Source organism: Cryptomeria japonica, chromosome 10 (assembly GCF_030272615.1).
Source record: "Cryptomeria japonica chromosome 10, Sugi_1.0, whole genome shotgun sequence".
In the NCBI taxonomy this organism is placed as follows: domain Eukaryota; kingdom Viridiplantae; phylum Streptophyta; class Pinopsida; order Cupressales; family Cupressaceae; genus Cryptomeria; species Cryptomeria japonica.
This window is the reverse complement of record NC_081414.1, coordinates 439,509,541-439,527,393: the sequence shown is the minus strand read 5'-3', so window position 1 is coordinate 439,527,393 and position 17,853 is coordinate 439,509,541. Positions and strand designations below refer to the sequence as shown.

Below are 17,853 nucleotides of genomic sequence, written 5' to 3'. Positions count from 1 at the left end.
CTGACTAAGAATAGCACCTTTCCAGCTAGCAAGCTTCTTATTAAATCTATCAACTAGAGACATCCATAAAGAATCTGGCGGTGCAATCCCTAAAGGAAGACCCAAGTAAATTGAAGGGAAGTCTCCAACTGTACACCCCAGTATATTAGCTATTCTTTGCTGCCTTTCAACTGGAGTATTCAGAAAAAAGAGGGAACATTTACCTCTATTAATGAATCATCCTAAAGCTTCTTCATAGGTGACAAGGACGTTTTTGAAAGTTCTGGCCTCTCCAATTGCAGAAGTTCCCATCAATATATCATCATCAACAAACTGTTGATGCGAACAGATTGTTGTGTCAGATGAGGGGTGGAGCCCCTTTAAACAACCATCTCTTACCATTTTTTGCAAGTACCTTCCATGACTTTTCGCCATTATAGTGAAGAGGATTGGGGAAATGGGGTCCCCCTGTCTTATTCCCCTAGAGGACTGGAAAAAATGAGAGGGGGAACCATTAACAATAATAGAAGTGTTGGTCGTAGATATTAATTGCCATATAAGCTCCAAAACCTTATTTCCAAAACCAAAAGCCACCAAGACCTTAAGAAGAAAATTCCAGTGCTTTTTATCATAAGCTTTCAACAAATCCAGCTTCAAGAAAAAATCTTGTCTCTTGGATTCAACAAGAGAATGAATATTTTCATGCACAGTAATAATCGAATCTAAGATTTGTCTCCTTGGAACAAAGCCAGTTTGCTGGGAGGATATGAGAAGAGGAAGAACTGTTAGCAATCTGGACGTGAGCACTTTAAAAGTGACCTTATAAAAAGAATTGCAGAGACTGATAGGACGAATAGCATCAAAAGAATCAACACCAAGAGTTTTGGGTATCAGAACAATGAATGTAGCATTAATCTCTTTGAAAATTCTTCTAGCTACAAAAAACTCCTTCACTGCATTACAAACATCTTCAGCAACAATTTCCCAAAAGTTGTGAAAAAAGAACATTGGGAAGCCATCAGGACTAGGAGCCTTATTGCCTTCGAAAGGGAAAACAACTTTTTTAATTTCTTGACTAGAAGGAATAGCCGACAACATTTTGTTATGCTCTTCATTTAGAATGCAAGGAATAGCATCAATAAGACACTATTGAGCCTTAGGTCTCAGTCTCGTGTCAACAAATAAAAGTTCACCGAAATATGGGACCGCTCACAACTAATATTTTCCTTAGATTCAAACTTGCTACCATTTTTGAAAATGTGGTTTATTCTATTTGATGCCTTGTGTTTCATTGTAGAAAGGTGGAAGAATTTGGTATTCCTATCACCAGAAGCAAGTTAGGTAGCTCTTGATCTTTGCTTCCAAAATTCTTCCTCCTTAGAGATAATGTCATGGTATTTAGACAATATATCATTTTCTCTTGCTAGGTAACCATCCTTATAACCTTCCTCTTGGATTTTATCTTGGATTTCTTTCAACTCCAATTGGATAGCAGTCTTGTTGACAAATATATTCCCAAAGGACTCTTTGATCCAATTTCTGATGTTTTTCTTGACCTCTCCCAACTTTTTCACAACTCTAAACATGGTAGTACCATTAACACCAATATTCCACCACTGTTTGATTTTATCATGAAGAGAAGGATGGGAAAGCCACATTTTCTCAAATCTAAACGGGAAATTCCCTTTCCTTGAAAAAGAGTCAGCAGCAAAACTAACAGGATAATGATTAGAGCCAATTCTTGAAAATGTAGAAAGATAACACAAATAATTACACAACTAATCATTAGAGACTAGGGCACGATCAAGTTTGACCTGTATAAGGTCATTCCCAACTCTTCGATTCATCCAGGTGAAGGAGGCGCCTTTAAGGTCCATATCAATCGGACCATGATTATTTATAAATTCCATAAGATCCAATTTACTACCTAGCTGCACTTGGGATCCACCAAATATTTCTGAATCATTGATTGGGGTATTGAAATCACCCATGACAATCCAGGCATCATTCGAGAATTTATCCCTAAATTTAGCTAGAGAGTTCCAAAATTTTCTTCTAGCTGATTTACTATTTGGGGCATAAATGTTTGAAAGAATCCAGCTAAAATTATCTGTAACATGGTGAAATTTAGTAGCAACATGATTAGAACCTTCCCAAACAGAGGTTCCACTAATAATATTAAGATTCCAGAATGAGGCAATTCCTCCTGAAGCTCCTTCAGAACTATTACTATGAACACCATTAGAGGTCAAGAATTTCAATTTTTCCATTCCGTCCTTTGACATTTTTGACTCTTGAACAAGACAATATTTGGTTTATGATCTCTAATAAGATTACGCAAAATTTCTTGTTTATGAGAGCTATTTAGCCCTCGCATATTCCAAGACATTATCTTCATTGCTTACTAGGGGTTAGATTCTTACAAATCTCAGGGATAGTTCGCTTTTCTTCGTCTGCAATATCTTGGTTGCTATCTTTCTCTCTATGCCATCTTGAAGGTTTCCTCCCAACACTTCCTCTCAGTCCCACATCAGCTCTTGATTTGTTTCTAATAGTTACATGCTTTAGATGGCCAATGTTATTTTGCTAATGTAAAATTATCATTTCATTTATTCTATAGGTGGAGTGTTTTTTAGATAAATAGGACGGCGGCAATTGCTAACCAATAGTCATCATGATTTTAAGTCTCTTTAAAAGTTAATAATTGGTATTTATACTTATCACTAGCTTTTAAAAATCTTCATTTTAAAACTAATTGTTAGGGTTTAAACAACACATTTGATAGGGTTGAGATAAAAAGTTATCTTTTAAAATGGACATCTCTCGATGTATTTTACATAGATTTTTAAAAATATAGGTATGCTAATTATTTTCAATAAAAAATGACCTTACTACAGGGATTGTCGACTCTTCACAACTATTGTTCATAGCGATTCAAATTTTATTGTCATTTGAATATTTGAAATGATAATTTGATATATATTAATTACAAAGGAGATGAAGCCTCCTTATATAGAGATTACAAGAAGACTTTCCATAATGGAAATGATCAAGAATAGAAACATGAAAGACAGAAAGGAAACTTCTTAAAACTAAAGACAAAAGACATAAAAGGAAGTTTCTAAGTACTAACTAAATGACTAAGATGACCATTATATCAATATTACAATATTACTCTAATACCCTCCCTTAATGGTTATCGTACGAACTACCCTACAAAAGATTTGACATAATTTGTAGTTGGCCATGAATGCATAGAAGGCTGCCCCCTTCTCTTCAAAATGCTTTGTGACATGAGTTTGCTGTTGAGGCCCTCCATGGTTGGATTTCTGATCAGCCAATCGTTTTCTCTAGAACTTTTTCATAAGGCAAGAAATGGAAACCATCCCTTCAACATGATGCTGGGTAATGAAGCTATCCCTCTCATTATCTAGAGACATGAAAACCGCATCTCAAAAAACTTCACAATTATGAAAGAACATGATTTTGTCCAAAAAATGTCAAAAACTTTTGCAGAACACTGTTCGCCCTAGAAACCTTAGGTGCGGCCCAAAACAAGCTGCAAGAAACCACGTTTTTGTGGAAAAATCATCAAACCTTAGATGTGATTCTGAAATCACATGATTTTGTGAAAAAATCAGCAAAAACCTTCGTTTTGTGGAAAAAATGGGAAAACCCCATGACCACGATTTTTAGAAAAAAATCATGCAAAATCCTCCCTAATTTTTATGGAAAAAATTAAAAATCATACAAAACCTTTCCATGCTTTTTTGTTGGAAAAAGTTAGAAAACCCAAGACCCACAATTTTTACCAAAACATTGGGAAAAAAATCTGCAGAATAACACTAGAGACTTCAGTAGACCCATGATTTTTAGAAAATTGTGCAAAACAATCATTGCGAGAAAAAACATAGCCATTGTGCAAAGAAACAAACTGCAAGGTTGTCATAAACTCAGAAAATATTCAATCTGCAAACCCTAGATTTTTTCTTTTAAAAAACTTCTGAAAAAATCCAGGTAAAAAGACCCACGATTTTTTCCATAAAAAAATTGATTCAAAAAAAAAAAATCTAGAAATTTTGAGGATTTCCTTGAAATTTCTAGGTAAATGAGCCACAAATCCTTTTATTAAAAAAAATCACCTAAAAGGAACCAAGGCTCTGATACCACGAAATGATAATTTGTTATATATTAATTACAAAGGAGACGAAAGCTCCTTATATAGAGATTACAAGATCTTTTAATAATGGAAACAATCAAGAATAGAAACATGAAAGACCGAAAGGAAACTTCCTAAAACTAACTAAAGACGAAAGACATAAAAGGAAGTTTTTAAATATTAACTAAACGATTAAAATGAACATTATATCAATATTACAATATTACTTTAATACTGACTGCAGGTTGAGTTTTAAATTTTTTGACTATTGTTGGCAACATTGCACTCCTTTTTTATTCAAATCTAATAGAAAACATTTTTACAGTGTTTCACAGATTTATCTCGTATGTTTTGTAATTGTAATTCGAATGAAATTTATATTTTTAATGAATTTAAGTACTTTTTTGATTTGCCAAATTTAACTGACTCAAAATTGGGTTTGCCAAGTTGCAAGTTTCCGAAATATGCTTGGGACATCCCCATTAGGTAGATGCCCATTGATTGTCTGGGGAATGTTAGGATGTCCTGGACAAAAGAAGTAAAATGGCATATTAAATTAAATAGAAACAAAAAGGGGTCTCATTAAGGGCTCTTATCCTATTTCAATATTTAATTAAAAAACAGCTGGTTACAACCATGCAATTGAAAAGTTATGAGATATACATTTTGTTTTGATTTTTTTATATTTTAGAATTTTTATATTTATTAAGAAACCTATTATATTAACAAAAATTGGTGTCCCCAAGTCCAGGAATCATTTTATTTTTGTCTTGGAAAGACATCCCCTTTTGTACTATAGGTATGGAATGTGAACTATCAATTATCTTCCAATGTTGCCATTATCTAGAATGTTTGAAATTTCAGTTAGAAATTTCTTTATTGCAAAATCTCATTTCTGACCACCCATCCCAGTCTGGACCTGAAAACAGTCGTCTTACTTATTAAGATTCAACTACAAATGTGTATTGTAGAGAACAATATCTGTAAGTTCTTAAAATGTGTTTCCATATGTTAGATAACCTTCAACTTGTTCTTGCCATCCAATAACTACAAATGAGTCATTTCCACAAGTTTTTTTGAAAATGTCCTCCTTTGAAGCAGGATATTACTTTAAATTTCTAGGTTGTGTTTTGTGAACACCTATTTCAATGCGTTTGAAATTATAAATGTTTTATATTCATCTACCTCTTCAGAGGAATGCCTTTCCTATATCCAATATGGATAATGGTTGGGCAGCTGCAAAGGCCTGGATACAGATTGCATAGTTTTTTGTCTTCAAGTACTGTAGACAGTCCAGAGATCCATTGGATATGATCTGTACGAAATCTATGATGTATCCACAAAACAGAAAGATGAAAATAACAAAACTGAAATGAAAATAATGGGTGAAACCATATGAAGATTTAAAATTACCTTTTTCTGTCACAATCACTCGTCTTTGGGATCATGTTTGAGGGTTTTTGGTGCATGAGAAATTTAATTCTGAATTTTCTACAATTGTATGCTTGTGTTGCTCCCTCACTTAAATTTGTAATGTAATTTTTAATTTTATTTTATATGCCATATACCCAGCCAGCATGTTACTGAAAATACGTACAGCAGATGGCGTTTCATGTTTCTGGAACAGCTTGTGAATTGAAACACCTCGGGATGTGTCAATAATGCCAGCAACTGCAGGCGATTTTGGAAATAGCCCCTGTCAATAGAAATGGGAACGGAAATGTTTTGTGTCTGACAGAAATGGCCTTAGTTACAACTTTGGAAAGGGGTTGACTATGACATCAGGCCTGGTTTTGAGGCTTTATTGCTTGACATTTCTAAGTAAAGGCTTCTGTTATCCCACTTGTATTAGCTGATTCCAACCTTTTTTCTTTCTCTTCAAATTAAAAACTATCCAAACATATTCTGAGATCTTATAATATTCCAAGGATAGCTGATTTTTTAGCAACAGTGTTTAATTGATGTTCTGATTAATTTCGTGGGAGGATTGCACCCTTGAGGGAGGCCATCTGGCTCTCAAGTTCCTGGAGAAGGTGGAGTACCCCATTGATGTAGAGGTTCAATATAATCATGATGTGAACCACAAGACTAGGGATTCATTTGATGAGTGTGATACATTGGTATGTACTTTGAAGTGTTTGAACAACTAAATATATGTTATGAAACTTTTGAATTATCCTAAATGGATTTTCATATGCTTCAGTTTCTATTCCTGAATCTATTTCTGGCATTTCTGAATAGTTGAAAGTGAACACAAAAGATTCAAATAATTTAGACAAATAATTTCACAATGATATTATATAACATTATTTTCTTTCAAATCAATGTATAGCGTAGACTATGTGTGTCACAACCCTCCTTTATCACCTTTGGATTTAAAATACAAACTCTATTATGTTCTTTTGGATAAACTATTGAATGAATATTATAAAGGGATAAAAAAATAATAAAACACACACACGCATGGGAAATATACTTTTTTTTTTTTTCTTCTTAATTGTTTATTTAATTTTCCTCACCCAAATTATGGCACATGTTGTAGGAAGAATAAGAAGCTTCTAGAGGCTTCTCCACCACCTTGCATGTAACTCCTCCCACTAAGTCTAATCAATTTGCATGAAGGCCAAATTGGGAGAGAATCTCTTTTTTTTAATTAAAAATTTAGGTAGTGGAATAGGGGAATTTTTCTTATAAAAGATATACAAGTTTTCAAAAAAGGGAGTTGGTTATCCCATAAATTTTTTTTTTTTCTCTCAAGCAAAAATTTTTCTTTTGTAGTCGCATTTCTTTTTTTTGAAAATAGCTAAGATTGTTGTGGAGGATTTCATTCAAGCTTGAAGAGCAAGGGAGGATTCATAGGAGATACTACATCATCTTCAAGCATCCAGGTTCCTTCAATTTAATTTTGCTTATTATGCATCTTATCCTTGCTGCAAATTAGATTAGATCAATTTGCTTAAGAAATTAGATCAATATGTTTTAAATTCTTGATAGGAATTAGATCCATTCGTTTGAGGAATTAGATCAATATGATTCAAATTCTTTTTAGATCAAAATGTTTAAATTTCTTGTTAAGATTTAGATCGATTCTTGCTGAAGAACTAGATTAGATCCATCTATTTTTTTTCCCTTCTCTAGATTCTTCTCTCTGGTTTTCGAACAGAAATCTGAAACTTATCCTTTGAAGAGATTTCGTTGTGATTATTCCCTCTGTGATTTTCTCATTTTCTGGTTATCTAAATTCTCTGTAGAAAAAAAAAAAAAATTTAATATTTCTTCTCTGTGAATAATTTTCTCTGTGTGTACGAATAAATTTATCTCCCTTCTCTGTGAATAAATCTCCTTGTGTAAAGAACAAAAGGAATAAATAATCCTTCTCTGGTTATTTCTCTATTGTATTTTCGTCCCTGGAACTTAATTTGTATTCTCTCTAACATTAATATTCTTTTTTTTCACATACCTGTTATTTACTCTTCTCTGTGTGATTTTAATAATCTGGAAATGCAATCCTCTTGCATATAAAAATGCACACACACACACACACACACACACACACATATATATATAACATAAAATTTATTTCAAACTTTAAAATCTACTAAACCATTGCAACGCACGACATTCGAAAAATACCTTGAGACGGCTAGCGGAAGGCATGCAGGGACGACAATTAATGTAACCACCGCATGGGGAATGGAGGGGCCGGCGGTGTCCCCTCAACCCTGCGGGCTGTAGGGGTGATGGGACCCGTGGTCCCCACCCCGCACCCCTATTAACTATCTCAAAAAAAAAAAACCTTTTTGCCATTTAGTTTATAATTAGTTTTTACTTATTTCGCAATTTGAAGTTTTAATTTCTTGGGTTAAAAATCTAAGATAATTACTATTAATTATTTTAGTTTAAATTTTAAATTTTGTTAATAATGGCATTTAGGAAATGTTGACTCTTTCCTTAGTGTAAATTTTTAAGATATTGAATTTCGACTTAGAAAAAAAAATTGGGGATTAATGTGTAGCAAGTTCGTAATTAAATTATCCTTAGTAAATTTTATAATTGTAGACTATATTCTCTTAATTTGAGTTATTCAATCCATTTAAGACCCATTGGGGCACTTAATTGGCCTTTAGAGATTAATTTACATTAATATGATTTGAACCAAATGCTTAAATTTAATCGCTATTTTGGATTTGCTAAATCTTCTTATGGCATGCAAATTTCTCATAGATTAATTACTTTCATTGACGGTTCATAGCATGCGAATTATTTATGGATTAATTACATTTTTCATGCAAGTACACATGTAATTACTATTATGCAAGTTTCGTGATGGTCATTATTATGCAAATTATACTCCAAGTAGTTATTTCAATTAATTAAAATTTTACGCTTTCATTTCGTGATTATTTTCAAGCATGATGTTTTCGTAGTTAGAAAACTAAGTAAAGGAAGTTGGAAAACCAAAACCAAGTAGCGTTCGGTATATACAGTGCCTCTGGGTCACGCTTATGGGTAATGCCGTCGTGTTGAACTACTGCACTTAACGCCTAATAAAGCTACATCAACGATGTCTGTGGCATCGTCCCTATAAATCGTCGGGGAGTAATAAGGGACACTTGGAAGTTAAAATCCAAGGGGCGGGTAATCCCCCTTGGATTGATAATCTAATAAGATAACTTTTAAATGATTTCACATCCGTTGAGATAAACCATAGTAAACTTCTTTTAGGGATGGTCAAGTTAAACGCTCTCATGAAATTGATTTCTTTTTTTTATCTTGAAGGGATATTGGTGATTTGCAATTTGGTCAAGGGTGACGCTCATGATAAGAATTAGGATCTAGTTATTTTTTTTTAGGCCACAAGCAATAGGCCATCTTGAGCCTTCGCTTAAGCTCTACCATTGTGGGTAGCAACCGCAGAGAAACTGTCTGGGACATTGACCCTAGAAAGGGTTGCGTACCCACAAATCAGTTTACATCAAACCATAGAATAGAAAATAGAACTACATACTTTACGCCTTGATCCCGTGCCGAAGCGGGTATGTAGGCAGTCTTGGGATGGAGTTGTCCCTCGTACTCAGGCGTTCGTGGGTGGGGTCTAGGCTTGGTTGAGTAAGAATCCTATTTGAAAGATAAGATAATTAAATTGGAAAAGAAATTCAATGCATACTCGGAAGGAATCCCGTATGGATTTGCTTGACTTCCCGAGGCTTTAAGCCAAATTCCGAGGCGGAAATCAAGCTTGTATTATTTAATTACTCCTAAGGACGGCGACCTCGGTGCACTTCTGTTAGAAGAGTGTAGTACTTAGTGAGTGGCTCAGGACCCGAATGGTCCCGATGAGTCTAAGTCTCTGGCCAGAGCATCTCCTATCCCGTTTGGATAGATGCCTACCCCGTATGGGTAGATGCCTATCCCGTATTGGATAGATGGAATCTTATGTCCCGTATAGACAATTGCCTAACCCGTATGGTTAGATGCTCATTCCGGATGAATGAATGCCTAATCCTAAATGGATGGATGCCCAGAGTATGCAATTGAATATGGTGGGTTACTACAATGTGATGTATACATAGCCTCTAGGAAGCATTGTTAACGAAATACATCTTTGGTTTCTAAATATAAATCCCACGAAAATAAACATCTAAATATAAGATATTGCAAAAGCTCCAATTACGTATGCTGAGAAGCTTTGTGGACACACTTTCATTTGATTATTTCATATGCATATTATTAAATCTGTGTATAAATCTGTGGAATTGCTGATTTTGATCATTAGAGATTGACAATGCTAATGATAAATGCTACCATCTAAATGAGTGTATATCTTGCATTTTCAGGGGGATGTTCAAGTATATAGTAATGTGGCTGCACATTTAGCCAAGGTGCCAAAGTCTGTTACTAGCAGTGAAGATTATTACCGGGCAGTATGTGCTCAGATACTTCCTTTTTTATCTTATCAAAACTTTGCCAAAAACCGATTAGGGGAAGGCAAAACCGCACAGCAGATACTCCAAAACATGCACCATACTTCTTCATTACTGGCCTGCAACATGATTGTTTGCGAACCAGAGCTTTCTGATACTTATCTCTTCAAACCTATATTGGTCCATCTAGTAAAGTGGTGTAAGTTACAGACTAAGATATTTTTTTGTGAAAATATGTGGATTGAATGTGAAGGGGAGAAACTGACAGAAACATCGATTATACAGAGTTTGATGCAAATTCACACCTTATTAACAGCAGGTCATAAAGAAGCAAAGAAAGTTAGAAAGCAGGTGCTGGAAGAAACCCGACCTGCTATTCCTGCCTTGATGATGTTACATTATTTACTTGAAACATCTACAACATCCAAGCCTTTCTGCACTGGAGTGATGCCTACAAAAACAGAATTGTGTCTTTGCAAAGTGAAGCAAGGTGATAAGAAAGGATACAGTGAAACTGAAGAGGAGATAAATACGAGAGTTAAACAAAATGATGTGTCTTTGAATGAGAAAAGAGATAAAATTACAGGGTTAAGAAAGGGCTTTCTTGATGGACATGTTTCACAGACGTTAGATGAAGATGATCTTAGTCCTCTTGGAAGATTGAAAATTATCATTAATGATTTGATGATTGCACATGTTTGTGAACTGCCTGAAGATTTCACTCATCTTTTGTTAGATTTCCTATCTGATTTGGATGTAAAAAAATTTAGATGGCCTTCTACAGAGGGAGACATTTGGAATGCGTTGAATGTTACCAATTACTGTGAACACACCCCAACTGAGTTAGTTGCATTTTAGTCTTCTTTTGTGTCATCTCTTTCCTCTTTGAAGTGCATTAATTTTCTGGCATTTGCTAACCCTGAATGAATTAATTGAAAATATTTGTATGTTGCATCTATGCTTGTCAGGTATCTCTCAAGATTGTTGCTGGCCTGTGAAAGGTGGTCCTTAGTGGTGAGATTAATGGGTGAAATCTTGAGTAAAATATTTCATCTCCAGCAGTCTCTGAAGCCGCAACTGTTCTACAAAGACAACGATGGAGAAATTTCTCCATGGACCAATATGCTGCAAATAATGCAGTCTTTTGAAACTCTTAATGAGGTTGTAGGATCAAAAGCGTTGCAATATGATTCAATAGCTGCTTCCACAATAGTACAGGTAATAATGTGCCTTCTTTTAAATGTTCTAATATATGAAGGAATAAAGCATAAACAATTCAAATGCACACATGGGTATCTCACTACAGGAGACCACTTTTAACAGCCAGTAGATGACCCTAGAAATTTATTAATTCTTCAATGAATATCTTCTCTGTGCCCCCCCCAAAAAAGCAAAAAGACAAAAAGTAAATGATATCTTAATTCCCAAAAGGTCAAAAGAGCCCAGACGACCATTTATGACTTATAGAAACAAAGGAATTGGATGGAAATTCAGAGGGTATAAATGGAGCAAAAAATCAAAATGCAGGTTTGGGCAGCATAAACTAAAAAGGAAGATTATTGCCAACAAAGGACATAAACACAACAAAAGGACTTGAAAGAAAGGAGATTTCTGACATTCTTCTAAGCTGTTCCTAACCAAATATTACTTTCTTCCTCAAAACAAGCCTAGACACTGACATTAGCAAATGCTTAAGAGCATGCAATTGAGTTTGAGGATAGTATGATCACAACTGGAAAAAGTCAGAAAGATTCTGTCAAGTCATCGGTACAAAGTTCAGCTGATCCATTGCTGCAAAGGGTTGTCAATGGTGCAATTCTCATTGTAATGTCTCCTTTTGGGAGGACACTAAATCTTGCCCAATATACTTGTAGAATTATTTCGGGTTATGTATTTTCAGTCTGCTATGGTAATTTGGATAGATTCAATTCAATGTTGTTTCCCTTTTTAAATGCACAGGTCTGCTGTTTATATAAATCTAATCTGATCTGCTGCCTATACTCATGTGTGTGTGTGTGTTTGTATGAGAATCCTTTCTGTTCCATCACGTCTGATTCTCTAGTTATTGATTCAATGTATCCTCTTCTTTTCCTTCGATGCCTGCTTGATTATTGTTTGCAGATTTGTATTTGTGTTCTGATCTCTCTGATAAAGTTCATATCATTCTTCCAGATTTTCTTATAATTATGATTTAGGTATGTATGCTCCTAAATCTGCTTTTAATGCTTCAGATGTTTTTTTCTATTCCATGGATCCTTCCTTCTCAAATGAAAACTTCTCCCCTTTATATCCTCCAATGTGAGGGAGAGTCACACCTCTTCATAATGGTCACAACCTTTCACAATTACCACCCGTCGAAAGAGTCACAACCCTTCATCATTGTTGCCCCTTTGAAAGAGTCACTTCCTTATCTTCTTCCCATAAACGCTTCGTTAATTCCTTTGCTCCCTTCTTTCCTCCATCCCTTAATCCCCAAATGAAGTTCTCTTCTCTCCCTTTTATATCTCATGTTTGAGGGAGTTTTTCATTTCATGCCTTTTGACCATTCATTGAACTTAACTAACTTTTAATTATATTAATTTTTATTTGTATTTTATTATAATTTAATTTATTATTATTATTTATTAGTAAATCCTATTTCAACAAGGGGACATTACACTCATGCAAAAGCAAATGCCCCAAAGTGCTCTTGTCCAGCAATATAAACCTGCATCTCCAAGAAGGCTTGCCTGTCTTCCCTACAATAACTGTATTAGGCCTCATTGGCTGGCTTCATCAACAAGACTAGCTTCTGACCTTTCCAACTCGTCCTTACCGTAGGTTCCATGAGACTAATAAGCATGATGGAAGAAGTTGTCTAGAAATGCAAAGCTTCATATAGATACCGGTTCCAAATGCAAATCAAGGGTCTTTGGGTGATGCTTAACATCTACTAGGCAAACATGATGGTGGCTCTGTGATGGGATATATTGAATACAAACCTGATTTTGATAGTGCAAGGTGTAATTTGCAAAGTCTTATGCTAAAGGTTTTCATGTGCTTCACATAATTAGCGAGCTAGGGCTGAGCATGAAAAATAAAAGAAGAAATGTATGTGGATGGAATTGCAGTGTAACAACAATATCCAAAAGATTTGGAAATTTTGCTCGCTTTACTCAAATCGTAAGGTTGATGACGAGTTGTTGATTGAAGATGAACCTACTATTACCTAAGTTGTCGGTTCGGCAAAATTTTGAAAAGGGGTTTGGGTTCGTAAGTACAATATATATATATATATATATATATATATATATATATATATATATATATATATATATAAGCATGAATTAAGATTAGAATGTTATGTAGCATCATATAAACAACAAAACCACCATAAACTTGTTAGATCTTGTCTGTGACTTACAACTGAAGAAGTATTGATTGTATACAAATCATATCAGACTACTGATGATCATGAAAGTAGCGTGGGAATAAGAAGCTAATTGCAATTTAGCTTATGTTTATTTTAGGAGAAGATTGGGACTCTAAATCTGTGTGGAGATCAGCTATTCTATTAGAAGCTAAGTTACCGGGTTCGCCCTTGGACCCCCTTGGTACTGGTTCGAATGGGTTCGTGGTTCGGGTTTGGTTCGGACTGGGTTCGACCAGGGTTCGAAAAACCCAGAGGTGGTTCGTCCTTGGTCGAACCCAGTCAAACCCAGGTCGAACCCAAGTCGAACCCAGTCAAACCCAGGTCGAACCCAGTCGAACCCAGTTGAACCCAGGCGGACCCAGGCGGCTGGGCGGCCCAAAAAAGCAAATTATATGCAAAATTTAATTTTTTTTTGAATTCCGCCTACTAAAAAGTGAAACTTATATCCTAAAAGTGACTTCTAAAACATTATATTCACTCATTTCATCTCATTTGTGTTGCAAACATATGTTTTATGAGAGTAGGTTGAAAAAAGGGTGAACAAAATTTGGCTTCCAAGATCAAAGAGGAGTTGAAGACTGATGTTTGTTTTGTTGTTTATATGATGCTATGTGACATGCAAATTTTTAATTCATGCTTCTAGGCTTCACACACACACACACACACACACACACACACACACACACATACATATATATATATATAAAGAATTTACATGTTTTTGTACTAACGAACCCAAACGAACCCAAACCCCTTTTCAAAATTTTGCCGTGCGAGTGTACCGGGTTCTTCGAACCCGAACCCGTGCCCGAACCCGAACTGGCAACCTAGATTAGAAGTATTGTGTATATCTCAGATTGTAAGGTCTGATACAAGTTCAGGGATATTTGCATTCAGTGAGTCCAACTGCTTAAGTGTGTAAATCATAAGTGAGCTCAGGAAACTGAATATTTCTGTTGCTGTTCATAAGCCGAGGATTGTAAATCAGAATGAGCTAATGCATGGGTATTTTGCTTCAGAATGAGCACTGCTCCAGTACATTGTATAAGGTTAACAAGTAAGAGGTCAAAACTCAATTGTTTGCTGCTTTATTTTATCTTGCTTCAAACATAAACAAAATTTGAATGAATCTATCAATTGTCTGTTGCTTTTCTTAAATAGTTTTAAGTCTTAAAGCTGCATGATAACTTGCAAAACAATCACACAAGTCTGCAAGTCTGAAACACATATCTCTTTAAACAAAAAACCCTCTCTTTTCTATAAATTTTATAAAATTTTGCAAAACAAAACATAAATTTGGGTGCCCAGACGTCCAAGTTCATGCTGGGTTCGCCCTAGGTTTGCTTTGGACAAACTGGCTTGCCTGGGCACGAACCCTGGCCGAACTAGACCAGACCAGGACCTGAACCCGAACTAGACCAGACCAGTACCAGGCCCTGAATTTGGCGAACCCTGCAACTTAGCTATTACTCATTTATGCGATATGTTCTTTGAGGAACATGAGGTCATAATATTAGAATAATAAAGTGTATGTTTACACTTGTATATAATAAATTAAGTGGTTGGTTGCAGGTCATTAATCAGGTTGTTGTAAGGTGGTTGGAAATTTTGAAGGAGTTGGTTGTAGTAGGTAATATCTTGAATGTATATGATGTTACACTCCCTCAATGAGATTCATGTCAATATTTTCAATTTCAGTTATTTGGTTTCTACCAATCTTGGTATGAGAGTTGGATCATGCAACATCAATTGTACGAAGTTTGAAGGAGGTTGGGAAGGGAGGAGGTTGAAAGGCACATATCAAAGCAGTGAAGCAACAATCGTCAAAAAATTGCGATTATACCCGATTAATTGGGAATCGTCCAGGTCGTCGATTTTCCCCCCCCCCCCCGATTTTTTGAAAAATCGTGTATTTTTGGTCAACAACTTTCAACGATTTCTTCAGTGTTTAATCATGATTAAACCATTTGATTAATCGGGTATAAAAAATCGTGCCAAAAAAAGCCCTAAAATCGATGCTAAGACCCCAAAAATACTTGTGAATTGCATATATAGCAGCTCACGCAACATATTATTTCCACACCTGCTCAGGAAACGACCAAAAATCGCGTGAAAGGAAGGCGTGACGAGTTCCTGCAGGTTGCAAATTTGGCATCGCATATCTGCGAATACTGGGTATTAATCGTATTAATTAGCAACATGTATTCGCATATATTAACTATTCGTATTAGATATACCAGTTGCATCCACAAATTAGATACAATAGGTATTTCATTATATTATAATCGTATTAACTATCATTTCATTATATTCATTATTATTTATTAATGTTACTATTGATTAGTTAGCATTTCATTATATTTATTATGTATTTATTTATTCAGGAAAAAGTATTTGTGGCCAAGTAAATTTTTTTAAAATGTAAATTTTATTTTTTATTATATTTTTATGAAATTATTTTTTATTATTAAAATGATATTTTATTAGAATATAATATTATATCATTAAATTTTAATATTTCAATAATATTATATTATATTTTTATATATATATATATATTAGAATATTAAAATTAAATAATATAATAATACAATATGTTATATGAAAATATATTTTATCAATTTTCAGCCTTGTAAAATACAATTTAAATTTTTTTTTTTTTCAGTTAAGAGCTATCATTGTGGGGATAGCACCCTTGTATTGCTTTTAAAAAAGGAATACACACAAAAACTGCTCCCGCAGTTGCTACTATTACCAGCCATATCCTACCACTGCCATCTGCAGCGAGTACTACTACCTTCCACCCTAATTACAAACACAGACAGGGACATATCTGTTTATTATTGCTCCCCATTGAGGGTCTGTATGATAACCCCTGCATATTCCCCAATGCTGATTACATTAGCCATGGCTTCAGCTGAGAACCACCAAGTCTCTGAGTTAGTTACTCTGCGGAAAGGAGCCATATTGCCGTTCTGCACTGCGCACTGAAACACTTCCCATGCGTTATCCCCAAATGTTCTCATCATTTCTTTCAACTCTTCCCTCTCTACGCATCTGCGTTCTGCCCCCAATTTAAAATTTATTTAATATTTCTTATCACAGTAATTTTTGGTAAATATTTTTTCTTATTATAATAATTTATTTATAATAATATAATATTTACAATTAATAATATTAAATTCAATATTTTAATAAAATATTTTTTGGTCTATTTTATTTGCCTATAATATCTCTATGCTATGGAAATGCCCTTAAATATATATAAAAAATAGGTTTTTATTGTTTTTCTACAATTTTTTTACCTTTTTTTATAAATCCGATTTTTTCCCGATTTTTTTCCGATTTTCTCAAAAAATCTTTTACTTTTGTTTTGCCGATTAATTCCCCAAACGATTAATGCTTCTTTGTGTCAAAGTAGTCACCAAAAGCATGAGTTGCAAGCACTAATTCAAGGAGGATCATGATTGTGAAATTCGGAATCGTGCAACTATGGTAGGTTGTGTGAGATGCCTAAGGGTGTGATGTTAACAACTGCATGGCACACTAGAAATTATAGTGGTGGGAGTTTTAAAATTGGAAACACATTATAAAAAAATTGCAGGTATATTCACATTTCTAAGGCATGTGGGAATTGCACACAAAGTTTCTAGGTGCGAATATTAAAACCAAGAAAATTGTAGGTTACAACAATCAAGGGTGTGATAGTCATAGGTAGTAAAATTGGAGGAAGGGTATTTGGTTAGTGCTGGTAAATTAAGGAGTTTGAAGGTTGTGCAGCCTCAAGGCACATTATTTGCAGTCACATCGGCCAGCAACACAAATGTTTTGCCAACTATAAAATTCTATATCTACCTTTCTTTGTTCTCTTTGCACATAAAATAATAATTTAATTCCAATCTGATTTTATATCTTGGGTTAGTTTGTGAAAATATTCATTTCTACTTTGTACAAATTTTGTGAAAATTTGCACTTTTGAGTATAGAGTATCAGGAAATATTTATTTTTTGGGTTAAATTAAAAAGTTTGTTAGGGTTTGAATCTTGTGTCTATATCCCTATGGTGCAAAAAACCATTATTCAAAATCTTAGTTTGATAGATAATAAAAAACTTATTGAGAAAAAATATAGTATATGGAGTCACACGGTATTTATTATTGCTCTGTATTGAATGTGCAACAGAATATTGTTATGCATTGAAACTAGGCTAGCCAATGATTTGGATGATTTTGACAAATGTCATAGGGAAGCCCTATTTTTGCTCTACTTATTTAAAGTTTCCCAATTTAATCCTTAAAGTTTGTAATTATCTGTTTGCAAATACATTGTGGGTTGATTTGAAACGTAATTACTAAACTTTTGGTAAAGGTTAGGAATTGT

The 17,853-nt window shown here is 34.4% G+C and overlaps 1 protein-coding gene across 2 annotated transcripts in view; it reads left to right on the top strand.

Moving 5' to 3' along the window:
• LOC131067553 (uncharacterized) overlaps nucleotides 1-17,853 on the top strand; it is a 67,063-nt gene that overhangs the window by 32,635 nt on the left and 16,575 nt on the right. For both annotated transcript variants that reach the window (XM_058002623.2, XM_058002624.2), the window contains exons 2-3: nucleotides 9,976-10,904; nucleotides 11,031-11,280. In XM_058002623.2, the coding sequence (XP_057858606.2) occupies nucleotides 9,976-10,904; nucleotides 11,031-11,280 (1,179 nt within the window). The remainder of the gene's footprint in view (nucleotides 1-9,975; nucleotides 10,905-11,030; nucleotides 11,281-17,853) is intronic.